The sequence below is a fragment of the Mytilus trossulus genome, chromosome 6 (assembly GCF_036588685.1).
Source record: "Mytilus trossulus isolate FHL-02 chromosome 6, PNRI_Mtr1.1.1.hap1, whole genome shotgun sequence".
NCBI classification, from domain to species: Eukaryota; Metazoa; Mollusca; class Bivalvia; order Mytilida; family Mytilidae; genus Mytilus; species Mytilus trossulus.
The window spans coordinates 29,305,318-29,330,015 of NC_086378.1; the positions used below are offsets into that span (position 1 = coordinate 29,305,318).

The window sequence follows — 24,698 nt, forward strand, 5'->3', positions numbered from 1 at the left end:
TTTCTCTCTTTTTCCTTTACAACAGGTTGGCTGTCACTGTTAACAATAGTTCATCATTGAACCCTACGGGGAAAACACAGAGAACTCATTTTGTCAGAAAACACGGTCAAACATTCAAAGATTTACACTAATCTGTGTCCACACTTTAAAAAAATTAGCATACGAGATACCAATTATTAAATAAAGCATGAGAATTTAAGAATCACACAAAATATTTTGGAAACTGAAATTTGAAAGACGTTAAGACTTGAGGTTACCAATACAAAAAGAAAAAGAAAACACGTCACAATCCAACACAAATCTATTAATTTGCCATAAATTAGTATAAGTGGATACAAATTTCAGAAACAGGCAATTTCTCTTTGATGCAAATATCTAACAGTATTACTTCCGAAAAAAATGTAAACTAGAATAAAAAAAAGCATTCAATGGAAACAAATTTGTGAAAAGACAAACAAGTACCGATTCTTTCTGCAAAGTGATTTTGTAAAAAACACAGCCATCTTATTCATAGTAACCAAATTATATGCACACCAAAAAAGAGGCACAGATTTTAAAAGACTTCTTAGAGACCAGAGACATGAAATATTATAATATTATAATATTATAATATTATTGTATTAGAGACTTAACAATTCGTATTTTATAATTAGCACTTTAAGATAGCTAAACATACTTAGGGGGAGGGTTGGGATCCCGCTAACATGTTTAACCCCGCCACATTATTGATGTATGTGCCTGTCCGAAGTCAGGAGCCTGTAATTCAGTGGTTGTCGTTTGTTTATGTGTTACATATTTGTTTTTCGTTCATTTTTTTTACATAAATAAGGCCGTTAGTTTTCTCGTTTGAATTGTTTTACATTGTCTTATCGGGGCCTTTTATAGCTGACTATGCGGTATGGGCTTTGCTCATTGTTGAAGGCCGTACGGTGACCTATAGTTGTTAATGTTTGTGTCATTTTGGTCTTTTGTGGATAGTTGTCTCATTGGCAATCATACCACATCTTCTTTTTTTATATTAGATATAAATAAAACAGTCACATTACATATCAACAGATGAAGTATTCACTGACAGTGAAAAAAAGACACATTTACCATTTTACGGAAACGTAATAAATGAGCAATTAGAATATATTACAAAATGTACAAAAATGTAGAAAGTAAGGAAACAACAATCCAACTACAAAAAAGGGGGAGGTGTTATTATGATTTTTCCTATAAAAATTCTGATTACCAAATTGATGATAAAAGCATTCTGTCCAAGAAAAGGACAGAACAAAATATTCTGAATCACATTTTCCCAATACCTTCTAGTGCTAAATTTTGAACAAAATCATTTGATCTTTTACGTTGAAAACTAAATATTATTTTTGGCAATTTGCGCGTAATCAAATTCTGAAAAAAATAAAATTACCCAACTTGAAGATTAATGGGTGATCCATAAACATGGCCTATTGTGAAATTGTACTAAAATTTCGAAAATTAAACAAGAGAGCACACACTGCAATGTCTTGCCTGTTTGACTTGCGTTGAAAGTTTTTAGCATAGAGGTTTACTAAAAGTACTAGTATCACATCAACTTAACATCATCACTGTTCTATGAAAACGTATTCAATGTCTTATGCACCCTGCCAGACATACATGTACAACTTACAATCATTCCATACACCAACTGCGGTTGAGTGCATAGTGTCTGATAAACTGACAAAATTCAGAAAAATCAATCACCAACAAACCAGGAAAATGATGTCAAGTTCAGATGAACTTACCAGACAGACATACACACATTTAATCGTTCCAAATACTAAATATAAATGATATATTGTTTATCATATCCGAGAAACATACCAAACCAGAACAACTTAACACTGTCCAATGAACCATTAAATAAAGGTCAAGGTCAGAAGACTTGCCAGTCAGACACTTACACTGTACAATCATTCTATACACAAAATGCTGTTGTCCTAATGCTTATGGTATATGAGACAAGGAACAGAAATATTCAGAGATAAGATAAAGACTTGAAAATGTTACTCTATTGGTCACTGATCTATGAAACAAGAGTAATGCTTAAAGTATTATCTATCATCAGTAGGCGAGCTAAGTCTTATGATATAACCAGTCTTCTCAAGTTTGGTCATTGATAACATGTCAGAATAGAGATGGCTTAATCAAATGTTTATTTGGAAATGAACAGATCATAGTTAAAACAAAAGTATTTTTTGGGTCTCTCATGGCAATATGAATGGCACTATGCTCCAATGCTACAGAATTGTTCGACACTATATTTATCATATTCAACTGTAGAAGGCTTTCAGAAAATGTAAATATACACTTATGTCGTTGTCAGTTTATTAATCACTTATGAGTTTGAATGTCAGTCTGGTATCTATATATTGCCTCTTTTTTATGCTTTATAAACATAATTTGTCAAAGATATCATTCAAGTGGCTATATTTGTGGTATTTGTCAGATTTTAGAACAAAATTTGCTATTTTCTTCATACTGTTGTTTAATGAATAATTACTGCCAACTGATGCTCCCAGAACTGCACATTAATTGAGAAAAAACTTTGTTTTCAATGGTTTATAATACAGATATGCTTGTAGGGACAAATAAACATATACTATAAAAAAGTAGATGTGGTATTATTGCCAATGAGACAACTATCCACAAATGACCAAAAATGACACAGACACTAACAACTATAGGTCATCGTACGGCCTTCAACAATGAGCAAAGCCCATACCGCATAGTCTGCTTTAAAAGGCCACGATAAGGCAATGTAAAACAATTCAAACGAGAAAACTAACGTCCTTATGTAAAAAAATGAACAGAATACAAATATGTAACACATAACAAACGACAACCACTGAATTTACAGACTAGCATAGAATTGCTAATTATCTCCTGTATCAATGTGTTGTAATTGTTAGAGGATACCATACAATGTGCTTTCTTCTTACCCCTTACTACTTCCCAATTTAATGTATGTAGTAGCTTGTAACTTCACTTTATTGTCCAAAAAGACCAACATTTAAAGATGAAATGCATAAAACAGTTCATAGTAATTCCTGTGGAATACTTCTGTTCCATTACTGATATATAGAGTTTCAGCCCAGATGAATGGTGGGAACACAGCACTGCGTAATCAACATATGTGGATAAAAAATAATCAGCAAAAGCTTCTATTTTCTTCTCTTTTTGGCATATCTTGTATTAAATATTCAGCAAAGCAATAATGTTTCTTCTCTCTCTGTACATGGATTGTCTGATGCATTTCAAGTCATTTCTCTCCAGATGCTCATCTTCATGGTGAAATATATCTCCGAACATTTGGTACTTTTTAAGCCAAACATAAGAATAAATATTAATTATTAAAATTTATGATATACATGTGTGCAGGTAAATTGGCGCAGAAGAGTTCCAAATATTGGTGCAATTGATACATTTGGAAAACAAAAATTGGCGCAAATGATACCCCTGAAAAACAGTAATTGGTGCAAAAGGAGTGTTGCCTTCATATTTTTAGAACAGATATTAAATTCCTGCACCTTGCATAAGTTATGCAATTTTCTTGACAATTGTAACATCTTTTTATGACTTGAATATCTGAGCATATGTTACAATTGATAAAGTTCTGGAAATATTCATGGATAGATGTGGTATGATTGCCAATGAGACAACCATCCACAAAAGACCAAAATGACACAAACATTAACAATTACAGGTCACTGAGGGGCCTTCAACAATGAGCAAAGTCCATACCGCATATAGACAGCTATAAAAGGCCCTGATAAGACAATGTAAAACAATTCAAACGAGAAAACGAGAAAAAGAATGTTAATATGATCAATGCATTATATTTTGTGTATCAAAAGGTAGTGATTAGCCATGGAAGATTTAGATATCAAGTAAAGTCAGTAACATAGCATATTGATTGCATTTCATGCAACCTTTACCCAAAAAGTTTCCTTTTTATGTAACAATGACATTGACCTTTGTTCCAGCCCTAAGCCTAAAAATCCTTCAATTCTGCACTTTATCTTCAATTCTTAAAAATCTTATTCCATGGGAAATAATTTGATTTAGATTATAGTTTTTTTTAAATCCTGAAATAATAGTAAATATCATTCTTTTAAAATACAACTGTCATGAAACGTATGAAACAAAACCAGGAGTTATTTCACAGTTTTGAATTGTGAAATAATATCATGATCAATAAGAAAATATATAGGTGAGTGAAATACAGGTAAAAGTGAGTTGTTTTTCATATCTCAGTACAAATAAAAAAGTAAAGGTAGAAATACAGTTGCATTTCTATGATAAACAGTAATAGAGTAATCTGAGCATGTTTATTATATATATATTTTTGACTACCCAAATACATATAGATTCTACCACTGCATCGAGTGTAATACGATAAATTTATCCACTCGAGACAGTTAAATGTTCAAATTTAAAATGCAAGGCTTTAACTGTTGAGAGTGGATAAATACCGTATTACACAAAATTTGGTGGTGAAATCTGTTTCTCTAATGATTTTCTAACATTATGCAGGCAAACTTATTCCTTCTTTTTGAATGATCTGCAAAAAGATGTGTTCTTTCTATGTGACGTCATCAGACATGGTCGCCTTTCTTCATGCCAGTAGGAATTTCAGAGGAAAGCAAGAAAATTCAACGTTATAATCAGATTTTAATCAATGAAGTACTGAGATCAAACAAACCACACGTTGATCAATTTTTTTTTTAATACAATGGGTGCAGAAAGGATAAATTGACGAAGAATTAGAGAAAAAGAATATCAGTTTGGAATTGTTGATGTGACAAAATCAAAGTATTCATAACAGCACAATATATAGGACCAGTTTCAATAGCTGTAGCGTATTTACTAGTGAAATATTTTCAGTCATATCAATTTTTCATTTAAGTCGTCTTTCATATGAATGAATATAAAAAATTTAAATAAAGGAACAATTTCACTATGAAATTGATTCTGAAATATAATCATGATAATGTTTGTAAAATGAAAATAGGTCATAACTACCTCCCTTTGATTGTTAAATTATGCAAATATGTTCTACCTTTGTGACACATTTATCACTATGGTCAGGTGTATATTGATTGCAAGTACATGGAGCGGAAAAGATATACTGTTCAATACTATCCCTATAAGAGGGATAGAATTTCACTCCACCGGACAAATCAATCTGTATATACATGTACTATACATGTCTGGAAAAAATTTACTGGGACAAATTCTACACCTTATGAAATATCACAGAGGAAGAAATAACCATTACATGAGCAATCTTTTCAAAACATGGAGATATACACAAAATAATATCTCTTAAGGGCAAAGGATTAGCTGTACTTTACTTATCAGCATGTGTGTGTCAAACAATTATGTTTATGAGGAATGATTTTATTTTAGTTTAGTTTTAGAAGCAATATGAGGAGAAAATTAAATCTTAAATTCAGCCGTTGTCGTTTGTTGCTGGTTTATCTCTTTAAACATGTTATATGTCTATTTTTGTTATGTTAAAAACAACAATTTTTTTTCTCATAACTCATGTTTAATTAAAACATTGTATACATTTAACAAGATACACCACACTTTTTCTATTATATTTCTTTAAGCACATGATACTTGTAGATAATAATAATTAAAATATGTAAAATACAGTGAAAATAACAAAATATTAGACTTATTTTCATTCCCAATTTATAGCACAATATATCAGAAGGCTCTTTTCCCCCCAGAATACAGTTGAAAATGATTACCTCTGTAAAATTGTGAGAACAATATATTTCCAATATGACAATGTAACATGCTGATCATAAACTGTAGATAAATTATATAAGTTTCCTGGGTCCCTGTTTATCAATTGAGTGCAAATCTAATTTAAGTAAACACATATACTTTTTTTTAATTTTTTTTTTAATTTACTTTACCATTAAAAATTCTTAGTGTTTGAGTTTTACAAACTGAGTCCCATTTATGAAATAAAGTGACATTGTTGAAAAGTCAGTAGTAAAGGGGAGAAAAACCAAATATCACATAAACTTAGATACAAAATAAAATGCACCAACTCTTTGAAGACCCAGCCTTCTTTGAAATAACATGTTTTTTTTTAATTTAAGCTAACTAAAAATTGAATATTGAGAGGACAGAGAGAAATTTTCCATAGTTGCACTTGAGTTTTCCAAGTGGAAAACCAAAAGTCAGACATTTAAAATTTTCTTACAATATCCAATCCCAACTATTACAATATGTAGTACACTGAATCCTATAATGTTTTTCAAAAATCTCATACAGAAAACTATCAGGTTGTACAATCAGAAGTAATCGAGTACACTCAGTAAAGTGTAACCTATGTAATGTTAGGTGTCAGAGTACTCAGTTTTCTTACGCAAGGATATGCATATTTTGGGACCATGATTATGTGTCGGTTAAAACCGGATGTTGGATTAGGCAGGGGACACTGTATTCTCTTATCTCTTGGATTTTTTTTTAACATAATCAACCTTTTCTCTTCTGTGAACTAAAAAATTCTTCAAAAACATTTGTAATCCTCACTTTACAATAAGTAAACACATCATATACATGTTCCATAAAAACATAAACTTCTTAGCCACAATAACAAAACAACAAATTAACAATGCTGATTGCTAATTTGGATACTTCGTATAACCAAATCAGGGGGAGATAATCAGTTATTTACAGCACATTTTAACAACAAAGAAAACCAGTTCTAATCAGCTATACAGTATCTTCTTAAAAATATTGTCTCCCACCATGCTGTCCTCCCATTGGCTGGGCTGTCATAGGTTGTCCAGTCATTGGCTGTGCCGTCATTGGTTGACCAGTCATAGGCTGAGCTGTCATCGGTTGACCTGTCATTGGCTGAGCAGTCATTGGTTGTCCTGTCATTGGTTGAGCAGTCATTGGCTGGCCTGTCATTGGTTGACCTGTCATCTGAGTAGACATTCTAACTTGGGACGCTTGTTGTGGGGAATAGTTCTACAAAAAAAAAAAATTTTGAATTTGCTGTTACTATTTTAACATATATATAGACACATGAACATCATACATTTCTATCAATATATGTACAAGAATAAGATTTTTATTTCCATTAAATGGGCTCACAAGGAGCATAGTTACAATATAAAACATAAATAAGACAGTAACAAAAAGAAACAATAATAGCCCAGTATACAAAGTTTGAATGTCTTCTTTTTCTATATGTTCAATATAAAATTTCAGTAAGCTAACCTAAAATATGACTATTTCTTTCGTATTTGAAATTATTGCATCATCAATATGGTCTGATCATATATATGTTTCATATGATGAAATCATAAACTTTCAGTCAGTTTTATTGAAGTCTGGAGCTGGCATGTCGTTAACTGCTAGTAGTCTGTTGTTATTTATGTATTATTGTCATTTTGTTTATTTTCTTTGGTTACATCTTCTGATATCAGACTCAGACTTCTCTTGAACTGAATTTTAATGTGCGTATTGTTATGCGTTTACTTTTCTACATTGGCTAGAGGTTTAGGGGGAGGATCGAGATCTCACAAACATGTTTAACCCCGCCGCATTTTTGCGTCTGTCCCAAGTCAGGAGCCTCTGGCCTTTGTTAGTCTTGTATTATTTTAATTTTGGTTTCTTGTGTACAATTTGGAAATTAGTATGGCGTTCAATATCACTGAACTAGTATATATTTGTTTAAGGGCCAGCTGAAGGACGCCTCCGGGTGCGGGAATTTCTCGCTACATTGAAGACCTGTTGGTGACCTTCTGCAGTTGTTTTTTCTTTGGTCGGGTTGTTGTCTCTTTGACACATTCCTCATTTCCATTCTCAATTTTATTTGGTATGTCATATGAATTCATACAATGCATGCTTTTTCAATGGTAATTGTGATGACTTCTTAAGAAATAAATAAATTTGGTGTTTTTACTGTCTTCTGATTGGTTAAAATTATTAGTTTTATTTTCAATGTTGTCAATTTTGATGGCGACACACCCACTCTGACGTTGAGTATTCATACGCCAACATGTGTGTACGCTTGTTATTGTTTATATAAATAATTTAAAAAGTTCTTTGAGCCTTATTTTTGATAGAAATTTGTTTATAATAAATGGCAATGATTTATTTTGATTTTATTGAACCATAAAACTAATTTTTGACTCTTCACATTTTACATAATCCGCTTCGCAGATTATTCAATGTGAAGAGTCAAAAATAAGTTTTATGGTTCAATAAAATCAAAATAAATAATAGCCATTCATTAAATAAATGACAAGGCACAATCTATATAAGTAATTGTCAATTATACAAAGTTTGCATATGTACCAATTCCTCTCCTGCAAAAATGCTTTCATACTCAAAATTACTACAAGTTTTAATTTTTGTGATGCTTTAATCTTTGTAAAAAGAATTGCAATGGGATAGAAGTATTTCCTATAACGTTTTTGAATGCGACCATTTTTCATTAGTTGAGGAAGAAGCCTGCATACCTGGAAGGAACCAACAATTTCAGCATGATATCTGTCAATTCTAATCTGACAATAAAGATCACATTCAAGCACACCTTATTTAGAGTAGTGTTCAAACTCACAACATCAGAGTATACATGCAAGTGATCACAAACAATGACTTACTTAGACCACTTGGCCACTGAGGTCACTTTTAAATGGTAAATGCACATAAAATTATATTAATTTGTGAATAATAACCTAGCTGATATGGACATTCAAGGTCTTATTTCTGTCAAGATTTTAAGAAATTGCTATAGACGTATACACACAATTGGCGGTTTCAGAATCTAAAGCATCATGGCTAATTTAATTGTTCGTAACCCAAAGTGAATATAACGTTACATCATTGGTTGAATTTCCATTGTTTATAATGTTTTAAACCAATAACAATGCTTTGGTGTACGCTTTTGAAAATATTACATAGGATGCATTAGATTCTGAAACTGCCAATTAGGGTAACTATGTGTATAGTCCCTTCAACATAGCAGAGGCAAACTTGGACCTATAATATAAGTTACCTGTTGAGACTGTTGATAAGCAGTAGATTGGGGTGGAGCCTGACCTCTGGCTGAGTATCCTGTCACTATGCTGCCCTGTAATTTACAATGTAGAAAATGTAAATTGAAGTTTTGAAACAAAAACTTACTTGTATACATCAATCAGCCTCAACCACAACTCATCATTATCTAAGCTTACTGATTTGAAATTTATACTCCAGTAACATTATATATGTAACACTCCCAAACGTGTCCTGTCCCCCAAACATGTCCGATTCCCCCAAACGTGTCTATTCTCCCTAAATGTGTCCGTAATATCCAATATTCCCCAAACGTGTCTGATTTTATAACCCCCAAACGTGTCCGATAATTGTTTTTCGCCAAAGCGTGTCCACTATTTAACGCCAGGACATCTCACGTCTTTTAGCGCTAATACATGAATAAAATCAATAACGTTTACGGCAATTCTATAATGGGGGGGACACAGTTGATAAAATGATCATTTATTAGTATCAGTTAGTTCAATGCCGGTTGTTATTGCAAATTTAATATGTAACATATAAATCGACTTTTGACTGAAATTGCTTATACTCCAGTTGCAAGTATTATGCTCGTTAAGAACGCACATACATGTACAAACAATTCTAGTTCAGTTGGATTAAGCGTTTACCATGGGATAACACCAAATTAAATTCAAATATAATATATTCAGGTTAAACTATGCCTATACATATTGTTTAAAGATGTCAGTCTTATTTACAAAGCTTGTATTGACAGTTACACAAACAAAGCAAGCAAGCCAAACAAAGTTTTACCTTGCAAGCATTTGGAAATCAGCTGTAATCTGCGAATATTGCACGGTAGGATTTTGAAAGAATTGACTTCCTTCTTTTCAACAGTTCTGATATTTTAAAAGATATTCAAATGATAAACTGTTTATCAGATATTTCAATAAATTTTAGATTTTCAGCATCACTACTAAAGTGAAGACATACAAAGAAGATTCATAATTCCAGTGCCAAATATTTCATGCATTATCTGAACGATATCATATTAACAATAAATACTATACATAAGTTTTATTATCATACCGGGGATTTTGGATTGGGCCAAATTTGTTTACGATTATTCGGGATAAACCTTAGTTAAACTTAAAAATCTAAAGAGCCAGTAAAGACCGATTTTTTTTTTAAAACTTCACATTTGATTCTCTCAAAAAAATGGAAAAAAAGCTCTTAAGATTATAAACTGGTAGTAAGGTTTTTTATTATGAACTTTTAGTTTCGAGCATCACTTAAATACACGCAAACAAGAGACATTACGTCCAGTGGCAAATATAATGCATGGACAGGACGACAACATACTTTGGATAAGTTATATAATGAGACGCGGAAAAATATTTGCCGGAACTCTTGGATTTTACCTTAATTATTCCGGAAATTTGGGATTAGGCCTAAATGAATTGTGTACAGTTATAAGAATTTACACTTTACGGTTTTTAAGTATCTACACTTAATCGTAACTCGGAATTAAATTATATTTTTTGGAGCGCAAAAGGACAGTTTTATTTTTACGGAATATCAGTGTAACAATCTTTAAGTTCCCTTTGTATTATAGGACAAGTTTGGGGGATTGGGCACATTTGACGGATTGGGCACGTTTGGGTGTTAATTAAAAAATGGACACGTTTTTAGGCATTTAAATAATACAAATGACACGCTTTGACGCCCTTTTTACAACTAGACATGTTTTGCAGTTCAGTGACGTCGATGTGGACATGTTTGGGAGTATCGGACACGTTTGGGGGGAAGGACACGTTTCTGAGTGTTACATATATTAGCTTATTTACACTTTAATTATTCATTAGTCCTTGGCTGGATGGAAAGAATTATATCTCACTATGGTATTTTTATCCAGTTTGATTTTACCAATCACATGTACAGTGTTCACCAAACACCTTTTGGCCTAATGGACTAAAAAAAGCTTTTTCATAAAAGTATGTTTATATCCATAAGCATTACCCTACTATGTTTATTGGGAATATTATAATTAAGTTGTAGAATTTCTCTACTTGTGATAAAATTGAACCATGAATCTACAGAAATGGGAATACTGTAATTTCATAAATTATTGCGTGCATTTATTATTGCGATTTTGTCATTTAAGACTTAAATGCGATCTTAATTTTTAGAGAAACAACCTGTTTAATTTATATAAAATATTTCAAAATGTGACTTTAAATTATTGCATTTACAACTCTGTCACATTTTTCGCAACAATAAAAACCTTGCAACAATTTCTACATTAACAGTACTTCAGCTAATTTAATAAGACTATTGGACAATTGCACTTGAACCATATAAAAGTCATTAAACATCATATTAATAATAACAGACCTTTTGCTGGGGCTGCTGCTGTTGTAACTGTATTTGTTGGTGTAATAATGCCTGGGGAGTCTGGGCTGATATTGGTGCAACTCCTCTAATCTGTTGTTGCTGAAAAGTTAATTCTATTTGTGTAAAATAATATTACTCTCAAGAATGGTTACTTAAACTACATTACTGTTTGACACTTTTTAATGAGAGGGACAAAAAAAAGCTTTATCACACTTTCTGCCTTAACTAACAATTTTGTGCAAATTATATTTAAAGTTGGAAGAAGGGTGTATTCAACCTGAACCACATTTATCTTTATGTTTGTTTTTTTTTCCAAATTGAACTGAAATACAATGTAGGACAACTAAAATATCAAGATATAAACTGGCCAATATTTTTTTTCTATAGAAAAACATGTATTACCATAAGAGTTTTTGTCCAGATATTATAATTTCAGTCTTACATTAGTAATACACATACAAGTAATATGTCTAGAAAATTTTTGTAAGTACCTGTTGAAGTTTATACTTGTTTTCTTCATTAAAACCAGCTTTCTGATTGGCATGCTCTAACTGTTGCTGTAGTGTTTGGCCCATATATCCTACATTACCAATAAAAATTAAATACAAAAAAAAATTCATAAAGACAATACAATCTTATCGGGGCCTTTTATCGCTGACTATGCGGTATGGGCTTTGCTCATTGTTGAAGGCTGTACAGTGACCTATAGTTGTTAAAGTTTGTTTTATTTTGGTCTTTTGTGGATAGTTGTCTCATTGGCAATTCATATCTTCTTTTCTATATAAACAAGATAAAATAAACAGATCTTTATTTTTCTATTATCAATGAATGATAAGTAGAATTAAGATTTGTATAATGCATGCATTAGAACTAACGACAAATATTAGAAACCCTTTAAAGTCTAGTCACTTTCTTGCTTAGCCTGCCTTCTGAAATCAATTTATTATCAGGCAGTTGTGACATTCTAGTTTTTCACAAATCATTTCATTGTTTTTTTGGTTTGACTTGTCTAACATTTTGTCACTGGTCTTTTAATAACACACTATAGCATATGAGCTTATTATTTAAAGCTGTACAGTGACCTTTAGTTGCTTAAAACACCTAAGGTTGGCCTCTGGTGGATAGTTGTCTAATTGGCAATCATATAACATCTCTTAATTTTTATTTATACTGATAAGTGCTGGTTTTAGTGACCTGTATTATAGTCAAGATACAATATAAGTGCGAACTGATAAATTTGCAAATACATGTAGTATGTATATTGATAAAAAAAAAATCTTTCACACTGAACACTTGTTGGCTGTTGCATCCTGGGGTATCAAATAGCTGTAAAGGACAAGACTCTGTTTGGGATCTGTTTGTGTTTGTTTTGTCAATGTTGACTATAACTTACCAGGTGGCTGTTGCATCCTGCGATATCTAGGGTAAGACTCAGTCTTTGGAATCTGTTTCTGTTGCTGGTTGGCATAGGAAGTATTTAATTAGTGTCTACCGTATAACTTACCAGTTGGCTGTTGCATCCTGGGATATCCAGGGTAAGATTCAGGGATCTGTTGCTGTTGGGCATAGGAAGTATTTTAATAGTGACTATGGTGTTACCTACCAGTTGGTGGCTGTTGCATCCTGGGATATCCAGGGTAAGATTCAGGGATCTGTTTCTGTTGGGCATAGGAAGTATTTTAATAGTGACTACAGTATAACTTACCAGTTGGCTGTTGCATCCTGGGATATCCAGGGTAGGATTCATGGATCTGTTTCTGTAGCTGGTTGGCATAGGAAGTATTTTAATAGTGACTACAGTATAACTTACCAGTTGGCTGTTGCATCCTGGGATATCCAGGGTAAGACTCAGGGATCTGTTTCTGTTGCTGTTGGGCATAGGAAGTATTTTAATAGTGACTACAGTATTACTTACCAGTTGGCTGTTGCATCCTGGGATATCCAGGGTAAGATTCCGGGATCTGTTTCTGTCGCTGTTGGGCATAGGATATATTTTAATAGTGACTACAGTATTACTTACCAGTTGGCTGTTGCATCCTGTGATATCCAGGGTAAGATTCTGGGATCTGTTTCTGTTCCTGTTGGGCATAGGAAGTATTTTAATAGTGACTACAGTATTACTTACCAGTTGGCTGTTGCATCCTGGGATATCCAGGGTAGGATTCAGGGATCTGTTTCTGTTGCTGTTGGGCATAGGAAGTATTTTAATAGTGACTACAGTATTACTTACCAGTTGGCTGTTGCATCCTGGGATATCCAGGGTAAGATTCCGGGATCTGTTTCTGTTGCTGTTGGGCATAGGAAGTATTTTAATAGTGACTACAGTATTACTTACCAGTTGGCTGTTGCATCCTGGGATATCCAGGGTAAGATTCCGGGATCTGTTTCTGTTCCTGTTGGGCATAGGAAGTATTTTAATAGTGACTACAGTATTACTTACCAGTTGGCGGCTGTTGCATCCTGGGATATCCAGGGTAAGATTCAGGGATCTGTTTCTGTTGCTGGTGGGCGTAGTGGTTAGGATATGATGTGAATGCTGACTGTGATGCTGGGTAACTTTTACCGGGAGATTTATTTCCAGTGTAAACTGCTGCCTGTTGTTGTTGTTGTTGGTAAGCATGAACAGAGGGTTTACTGGTGTATGTCACCTGACTTGAAGGGGTGTGTCCAGGATAGGAACTTGTCTCTGGAAATATAAATAAAAATTATGATTATAATTTTGAATCAATTTGTATGATGTGAACAATGCATTGTACATTCAAAATGTTTTCAGTTAAAAAAAAATACAAAATAAAATAACAAAAAAAAACCCAAACTTATATAGTTACATTGTAATTAAGTTTGAAATACACAGTAAAGCTAAAAAAATATAGTCTTATAAAATATTTTATAATTTATATCTTTTCCCTGATTGGCTGACTTTTCACATAAAATAATATGTGAAACAACAAATCAAAAATTTTAGCCTTAGATCATTTAGATGTAAAATGGCATAGAAAATATAAGAGGGATGGATTTATTGCACATTCAATACAAATTTTTGAGGGTTGAGGAAACCTCACACTTTTGTGGATGTTTAGTCTAATGGTTTAACCAAAGTCAAAATATAAGACAATTGAAAATTTTTAGTTTGTTGAACATTAAAATTTGTGGGTCACCTGTACCCACCAAATCTATGAAAATTAGTATCCAACGTATAATAATGAATCCACAGTACATGTACAGTACTCTTCAAAAATATCGATTCGATAACTTTTTTCTCCGATTTCCGTGTTTCTCGGAATCACACCGAGTACCGCGGATTTCACTCCTAAAATCCTCCAAAGATTCTCTCCCAACACCGCGTGGCTGTTAATTGGTTTATTGCCCATCGGATGTACTTCAAATTAACGACGTGTGACAACATAATTGGATTACCCAGATAATTTACCTTTGAACATTTAATCGATCTTGGTTGCACAGGTGTGCTTTAAAATCACGGTATTATAAATTGAACAAATGTTTTCCTTTCTTTGACGGATAAACATGTGACAATATCATTTAGAATAAGATAATTATTATCTTTTATATTTGTGTCTTATGCCGTTATCTTTAAAATAGAACGTACATACGAAAAAGTATGAAAAAAATAGTTATTTTGAGTTTCTATTACAGTCCGGTCAGGTCATACATTGTGTTCTTTCAGCAAGGACGATTTTGCCACAATTAGTTTCTTTTATAACTTATTCAATAAGCAATATCAGCGCATTAATTGTTCATTTTTAAAAAATCAACTGGCTAATAAAATCATGTTGTTTTTTTCGGTAACCCGATTCATCGGATCATCAAGTAAACTTAATTTATTGAGCAATGTAAAATATGATGTTTCACCACCTCAGTACATTTATACAGACTTGAATAATTCAAATTACGAACAGAAACTGTTAAATGACAACTCTGTTGACAAAGGAAATAATTTCAAGTGATATTGATAGTGCTCGTCATTTTCGCATTTTACGGAACGGTTTTGAAATTGACGAAAGTATTTATATCAATTTCGTCATTTGAATTTGGAAAGTGAAAAATATTTTCACATTAATTATATAATAAATGTACTATAATTCTACCGGTGTTTGACAAGTTTATGACACTCAATCATTTTACGTTTACAAAAGATGTTAAAAGTTGTGATGATAAGTAATAGGCTTATCGCTATCCGATAGGTCACTAATCCTTTAATTATTAATAAAATTTATCAAACCTCATTATTGCCCATCATAATATTCTATTCCAGTAAAATCAGTCATCATTTTATTTTCAAAATTTCCCAACCGCCTACAATTGGCATTTCTTTATCGTATTATCATGATTATTGTCATTTGAATACAATCAATCACCCCGGACAATTTCCATCATAATTTCAATTAATACATCACCAACTGTAAATCTATATTATTGACCATGGACATATAACTAATGTACTTTCTTTTTTGAAAGATAAAACATTTAAATTCAAATAGTTAAAAATGTGTTCACGTTTATTCTGATAAGAATTATATTTTCCCTATAAATCAATTGTAAAAGGACCTTCTGGAGCCTCAATACGATTGCACAATAATGTCGTTCTGCAACTTTAGAAACCTTGAATGGACTTTCCCACGGTCGGTGTATCGTGGAATTGTCTTCGCACGGCAAATAATTGTTTTTAAAATCTTTTGTTGAAAATACACAAATTTACATTCATTGTGCGAAAGTTAATATTAAACAAAGACGAATTAATGCAGCTGGAAGTATTCCTGTTGTAACGGAAATGTATTATTATTCTGCTGTACTGCCAACAAATCGTAAAACGAAAATGCCGTAATTGTTAAGCATAACGAATGGTGAATAATATTTTCCTTTTTTACTTGAATATACAAAACTTTCAAACACGTAATTTTATTTAATTGCTCAGATTAATTTAGCGAAAGTTTCCGGTTATTTTTACACAAGTATGCTCATTTCGTAAATAAAATATTAATTTACTGGTGAAGACATCGAGGTCAAAATTAAGTAGTTTTCATTTTTTATAAAACTTAAATACAATTGAAAGAATTAACAACAACATTTTGCTTTTAAATCTTTTAATCATTCCAGCAATTAGATAATCATAAAAAGAAAATGCCGTAGATTTACACAATTATTAAGGGGCAATTATTTTGTCTAATGAATGGTGAATAAATTTTCCTTTTTACTTGCATATATAAAACTTTTAGACTTATAATTTTTAAATAAAGACTTTAACTTTGAAGTAGAATATTTTGTTTTTCACATATTCCGCTATGTTTTATAATCGTTTTTTTTTAAAGCAAGTACATTAAGGTTAAGATATTTTTAGATGGGCTAACAAAAAATACGAAAATATTTTGACTTTAGTTTTTATTACCACAAATGAAATTTAATTAGTATAAAAGACATTTAAAATTATACACTTGTTTGACACTTAAACTGGTACAGTTGACTGGAAATATAATTCTTTATTACTTCAACCTTTACCTGTCAGGTAATCCAATTACCCATTCAGTCTTGAGCCGGTATAGATCAAAGTAGGATAAGGGCAATTAATTCCTCGGTGTAGAGAGTGAGCTCGTTATCACAATAAACATTTACCTGATTTTGGGAGAGATTACTCCCAAATTCCTGCCAACATTTTGGGAGGAATATCGGAGTTTTTCGGAGTGGCTCCGACATTTTCCTCGGTGTAGGGTGTGGGAGAGTTGGTACTCTTGAAGGGTACTGTATATTATGTACTAATTCACTCTTGTAGCTAATCATAACAAATTTTTAAATAATATATATATAAACCCGCTAGATTTCTTTGCACCTGTCCTAAGTCAGGAACATGATGTTCTGTGGTTGTCGTGTGTTGGATCTCGTGTTGAAGGCCTTACTTTGACCTATAATGGCTTACTTTTACAAATTGTGACTTGGATTGAGAGTTGTTACATTGGCACTCATACAACATCTTCTTATATATCTACACTACATGTAATCAAGAGTAAAAGTTGAAAAAAGATCTGGTAGTGTATTTTTGTCTTCATTTGGGTACTTACTATAATCGGCCTGTGCATGGTGAGGATAAGGACTGTGTTGCTTGGGTGCTGTTGGTTGCATTGTTGCTTGCATCATTTTAGACTCAGTGTACTGTTGATACACTGAAGTTGGTGGGGGAGATGGACTGTGTGGTCTCTTCATCTGCATTTGCTAAAAAGATCAAATCATAAACCAATCAAGAATTTATATAGAAATAATAATTTTTATGACTGAGAATCATGATTAACTTTGCTAAATAATTTGAATTTAGTTTTTCCTCTTGTCAAAAGTAATATAAGACTTAAAGGAATAAAACAGACAAATGCTTATTATACTCCACGTTAAAATGCCATATTTTGATTGGCTAATACCAGAGTGTTAATTTATTCTATCACATGGTTGAGGGGGTAACAAATTTTTTGAATGTTACCCTCTTGTCTAGACCAATAAAAAATAGATAACTTAAAGGGCAGTGAATTGAATTTATATCAAGTTATTAAAGACAATGCTTAAGTTCTACGTTTTGGCTCAGATTCTATAATTTGATTGTTAAAATAAAAAAAATAAAACATCTTGATTCGCTTCTGTTGATTCTTCTAATATCTGTAACATTGTAATGTATTAAGTGAGGTCATAGAAAATAATTTGAAATAAAATTCATCTGTAAAAGACAATAATGATAGGACATTCGGTATAATAAATTAAATAACACATATAGCCCTAAGGGGGTGATATAGCGATTGGTACCCCTCAAAAAAGCTTCGCCACAGTTGACAATGTTTTCTCGGGGTAAAAATCTGCTCTATCACCCTCTAAGCTATGTGTTATTTATATAGTGTCACTTATATTTAATCAAAATCTTAATCTTCACTTTTAGTTTTAGCTATTGGAAACTTACAACCCATACAATTATTTTGTAAATTCATTTGTTGAAACCAAAAACTGTAAACAGTGCAATTTTCACTATTTAAGAGAGGTAAAATGTGATACATGTAAATAAAAATACCACAATTATTTCACTTGAACTCAATTCATAGAACTAAAACCACACATAAATAAACACCACAAATCGTGAAAATGAGGCAGAATTCAATCGTGAATCAAAGGTTTAGCTGAAATTTTCCAGTAAGCCATTATACCAAAACATATGCTTATGACAATACAACATAAGGACTCCTTCTCAGTTTGAAAGATTTTGCATTGTGAATCATGTTCACAAATTTTAAGCTTAATGCCCCTGAATGACTCCAAAGTCATCTTAAAAATATCATTGAAATAGTATCCCAAAAATTAACCATGCAGTAACAGCTGAGCAGTGAAACTAGAACTTGGACTATGTCTTATTATGTGAGAGCTCTGTTAATACTCACAGGAATCATTGGTTAATTATGTGAGAGCTCTGTTAATACTCACAGGAATCATTGGTTAATTATGTGAGAGCTCTGTTAATACTCACAGGAATCATTGGTTGTTTTATTATGTAAGAGCTCTGTTAATACTCACAGGAATCATTGGTTGTTGAGGTCTATAAAGAGTTGGTCTCCCAGACTGCATTTGCAACATTGAATGACTTGACACAGGAATGTGAGTTTGATAAGCTTGTTGGATATTCAACATTTCACTAAAAGTAAAAAATACAAATTACTCACTAACTTAGTCCTCCTTCTGCTTTGAAACACATTTTGGTAAGTTCAGTCCTCACAAAATAAAAACTATTTCATAATTTGTAACAGAATGATATTTTCACAGATCGATTTTTCCTATACTAACAGGGTATCAATAATTTTTCAAACCAAAGGGAGTTTATACTCAAATAGAATACCATCAAGTGCGACAACAGATTATCAATGGTTTTTCACACCATAGGGAGTTACTCAGCTACATGTACCACATCATCGAAGGATGACAGCCCTAGGACGAGACATAGCTAACCAGATGCTCCGCAGGGCGTAGCTTTATACGACCGCAGAGGTTGAACCCAGAACGGTTGGGGCAAGTATGGACACAACAATCAAGCTGGATTCAGCTCTAAATTTGGATTGTGATTAAATAGTTGACACAGCATAGGTTTCTGACACAGAATGAATGTGTTCTAATGAAATTAAAATTTTTGTTTTCTCTTAGAGCAATTCACTATGCTGTTGAATATTATTCCTCTCAAAAAAATGTTTGAAGAAATTTTCTTTTTATTTATGAAATTTCAAATGAGAAAATTGAACCCAATTTTTTTAATCACATCCCCCTTTCCCTTATTCCAAAACTAATCTCAATTAAAATTTCTAATGGAGTTTGCAACAATTACTACTCATTTAAATACATCATAAAATGTTAAGATGTAAAAAAACTGCTTGTTATCACTGAATGGTAAATATTATTTTAATTTATCAGTTGGTAGTAAAAAGTGAATGTATATATAACAAAGATTTAAGTTGATTCTGGACAAAGAAAGATAACTCCAAATAAAAAAATTCTTACAATTAGATATTTCTTGCTTACTATTCTGGACAAAGAAAGATAACTCTAATTAAAAACAAAATTGCTATTTCACAATATTTTGCAATAAGATATTTCTTGCCATTGTGCAATACTGTGCAATTGAAAAGACTTGCTATTGCACAAAACTTAATATAATTTTAGATCCTGATTTGGACCAACTTGAAAACTGGGCCCATAATCAAAAATCTAAGTACATGTTTGGATTCAGCATATCAAAGAACCCCAAGATTTCAATTTTTGTTAAAATCAAACTAAGTTTAATTTTGGACCCTTTGGACTTTAATGTAGACCAATTTGAAAATAAGACCAAAAATGAGGAATCTACATACTCGGTATCAAAGAACCCCAATTATTCAATTTTTGATGAAATCAAACAAAGTTTAATTTTGGACCCCGATTTGGACCAACTTGAAAACTGGGCCGATAGTCAAGAATCTAAGTACATTTTTAGATTCAGCATATCAAAGAACCCAACCGATTAATTTTTGGTCAAAATCAAACGAAGTTTAATTTTGGACCCTTTGGACCTTAATGTAGACCAATTTGAAAACGGGACCAAAAGTTAAAAATCTACATACACAGTTAGATTCGGCATATCAAAGAACCCCAATTATTCAATTTTGATGAAATCAAACAAAGTTTAATTTTGGACCCTTTGGACCCCTTATTCCTAAACTGTTGGGACCAAAACTCCCAAAATCATTACCAACCTTCCTTTTATGGTCATAAACCTTGTGTTTAAATTTCATAGATTTCTATTTACTTATACTAAAGTTATGGTGCGAAAACCAAGAAAAATGCTTATTTGGGTCCCTTTTTGGCCCCTAATTCCTAAACTGTTGGGACCTTAACTCCCAAAATCAATACCAACCTTCCTTTTGTGGTCATAAACATTGTGTTTAAATTTCATTATTTTCTATTTACTTAAACTAAAGTTATTGTGCGAAAACCAAGAATAATGCTTATTTGGGCCCTTTTTTGACCCCTAATTCCTACACTGTTGAAACCAAAACTCCCAAAATCAATCCCAACCTTTCTTTTGTGGTCATAAACCTTGTGTCAAAATTTCATAGATTTCTATTTACTTAAACTAAAGTTATAGTGCGAAAACCAAGAAAAGCTTATTTGGGCCCTTTTTGGCCCCTTATTCCTAAAATGTTGGGACCAAAACTCCCAAAATCAATACCAACCTTCCTTTTGTGGTCATAAACCTTGTGATAAAATTTTATAGATTTATATTCACTTTTACTAAAGTTAGAGTGCGAAAACTAAAAGTATTCGGACGACGACGACGACGACGACGACGACGACGACGACGACGACGACGACGACGACGACGCCAACGTGATAGCAATATACGACGAAAATTTTTTCAAAATTTGCGGTCGTATAAAAACCATCCTAAAATTTGAAAAACAATACATAATCTGTTTATCAACTTTTTCTGTGAAAGGTTGTAGGGGTATAAGACATCATACATTTCTTTTTTTCAATTGGGCAAAATTTGAGAAAATAGTAATTAATATTAATTTACGGAACATACAGGTTATGATCATGGGTGTGTTAAATATCAATGGCTGTACCCAGCAACAAGTAACTTTTACATTTGATTATTGGAATATCACCATAAACCAAAGGTCACAGGATCCGAAGCTTGTATTGAGTGCAGTTGAAAGACATAAGGTTTTAACGCCTGTGTTACAGGCATCCAATTAAGCCCTGAACTAATTTTGTTCACATCTAAAATAGTTAACTAAATCTTTAGTGCCCTTTTTCTAGTTGTTATTGTTGATATCTGTATTCCTGTTTATAATTGATCTGTTCCTCACTTTGATTGACAGATTAAGTTCAAGGATGTCATAGCTGGTATCATAAAAAGGACAAGTGAATCGCTTTGTAACACCATAGACCTGTTCGCTTTTAAGTCATGCTTAATGAAGAAATTGTTTCAATTCTTAATTGCAGATACATGTAGTAGGCTGGAATATCTTAAAGCCATGTATGAAATCTTGAATCTTATCCCCTTTCCTTTTGTCTGCTCCACTGGCATAAAAAAATCTAATTTGTAAATAAACAAAATAAACTAGTTAAGAATTATTAATAAGTATTTTATACAATGATTGCTGTATTTGAGAAATAATTACTTTTGTTGCTCTTTAATCTGTGCCCTTTTCCTGGTTTCATCCTCCTGATGTAAAACTTTCTTTAGCTGTGAAAATAACTCATGTTTTTCTGCTTTTAGAGTTTCCAACTTCTTTTCCATGTTTTGTAACTACAAAGTACATTAAATGTTGACAAAAAGTTCTTATAAATAGGTTTTATTTTTAGATTAATGAAATCTCTAAACATACTTAGCATTTTAAATTTCAATGTCTTGTCTCTCCTAAATCATAACTTACTCATGTTTGTTCCTGTACCATGTGAGGTTCAAGTAAATCTGTATTTTGCACAAACTGTATACTTTTTTGGTTACTATAACCATGGTAACCATGAACTTTAAAATATTGACAACAAAATTAAAAGAACACGTCTTCTCAATACATGTGACAATTCATTTTGGTTTCTAATCTGAAATATGATTCTTGAGATTTCTTGAGATCCATAAATTACTTTTCTGTAAAAAGAGTCATGTATTTTTATATCAGTGGCTTTGACCTTTGCGGTTTTGGTCTTTAAATCTATTTTAATCTTTCTTTAATTTCATGAGACCAAATATTGTAAGTTTGAAATTCTTGGGTTGTCATAAAGAAAACCAATTTTTAATCTGTTTTTTTTATCTTTCAGTAATCATGTTAATTTATTTTTGGATGTAACGCCTCTTCTGATTGGATGACAGTGTTTAGTCTATCAGCTTATAGACATAATTTTGTCATGTGACTGTACCAGCATCAACTTTTTTCATGATTTTCTCTGGCTCAAAATAGAATTTAGAATAAAAGTATAAGGAATGACTAATATGTTTTATGTCTATAAAGTAATAACATCAAAAATGTGGTGCACACTAAAAAGCCTACATACTTAAGTTTTTGATTTGTTACTATTCCTCTAAGATATGCTAACTAACTTGGCTTCTGGGTAGAATATCGAAAACATTGTGGTTTAAAAAAGGCACATTGTCTGTCAAAACACCTTTGTTAATACAGGTATATCAAACAGTTTTAGTATTCATACTTGTTCCTTTGTCTGTTCTAATGTTAAACTATCTTCCTTTTCTTTTTTCTTCCTTAATTCCTGTTCCTTTCTCATTCTTTCTAATTGCTCATCCTGTTCTAATTCTGATTATTCAAAAACAAAAACAAATCAACTTAATTCAGCAGAAATAATATAAGTAAAACTAACAATTTTAAAACGAAATTCTGGATTAAAAAAGTAATTAATGCCATTTTGAAGAAGTTTATTGATGTCATGTTTATCTCACCCCTTCACTGATCACAAACTTAGGTAAAAGTCCAGAAATCTTTTATCCAATTTGTAAGTGATTTTGAGATTTAAAGTGCAAAGTATAGTTAAGGTATTCATACTCTGTAAAGTAACTTTCATTACATGTACTTGTATTTCTAATAAATTAAAATTGCAAAAAAAAACATAAATGACACCTGGATAAAAAAAGTCATCCACACTTACAGAAATAATCGGCCAATAACTTTCAATGGTTTGACAAGTTCCATACTCTATATAGTTCTATACTATATATGTGTCTATCAATTTTTAGTGACCATCATTATAAGACTATTTTCTAATGTTAAGGACTGTATCAGTATATGTTACATGCATCTTCTATATGACTTTATGTCTTTTTGGTTTTTTTTGTTGTCTCATTGACAGATACATGTACCTCATATAAAATTTACTGAGTGAACATGGTGAATCATAAAAGTATCAACTTTTTGGTTGCCTTCGCCCATGACACCTATCAATATATCAGTCTTTACATACAAAATTGTTGGAATAAATATGAATGTACCTGTACACGCAGTAAGCAAGACAATGTGTTATTTTGTTATTGCATGTTAAATAGGTAGTGGAGAGAAAAGGGTAAAAACCATGGCAAACTTCTTTTCCATGAAAACATTAAAAGCAGAAATCGATAACTAACCTTGTTTCTTTTTCTCTCTTTCTTTCATAATATGTTTTTTCAGTGCTGTATACATAGTCTTGGTCAGTTTAGGGCGTTCTAATACAGCACCTGGCATTCTGAAGTCTTTTAGTGTCACAATTCTGAAAAAGAAAATTTCAATAGAGCCAACATGGCCAAAGCCTTAGGATTGCAACCAGAGCTCATTACTTTAAATCTCTATGTTTTTTTTGAATCTTTAATATGTGTTTTTTCAAACGTTTGTTACCTTACATATTACGGTACCTCTGTTAATGGTTTGATTGTGATTCATGTTTTTGTCATATTCATTATATTAATTAATGTTCATGACATTCAGTTTTTGATTGCAGCAATTACAAATGTTACCATGATTCATTAATCTGCCTGATTGGACCAACTTTTAATAAATTTTCGGTTAATTAGTACTTGTTTTTTTCTTATTATAGGTCTTTTTTTATGTTATTTAATTCTGGTTTTAACATCACATTTACTTATATGGGAGAAGCTTCACAACATGTAAACAATCACATGTGACAAATTGTACACTGAGCTCAGTGAAATTTGGTATCTAATTTGGATACTTGATGTCTTTTCACTATATAATTCCTAGTTTGGT

At 31.9% G+C, this 24,698-nt stretch overlaps 1 protein-coding gene across 1 annotated transcript; it reads right to left on the reverse strand.

Moving 5' to 3' along the window:
- Nucleotides 1–4,488: 4,488 nt before the first annotated feature.
- On the reverse strand, nt 4,489–24,312 carry LOC134721064 (G protein pathway suppressor 2-like). Its single transcript, XM_063583774.1, has 10 exons — nt 24,083–24,312; nt 23,158–23,261; nt 22,131–22,258; nt 18,994–19,111; nt 17,511–17,661; nt 13,880–14,125; nt 11,931–12,019; nt 11,440–11,538; nt 9,065–9,139; nt 4,489–7,026 (listed from the first exon to the last, which is right to left on the reverse strand). Exons 1-10 carry the CDS (start codon nt 24,177–24,179, stop codon nt 6,781–6,783), a joined length of 1,353 nt encoding a protein of 450 aa, XP_063439844.1. The 5' UTR covers nt 24,180–24,312; the 3' UTR covers nt 4,489–6,780.
- Nucleotides 24,313–24,698: the final 386 nt, after the last annotated feature.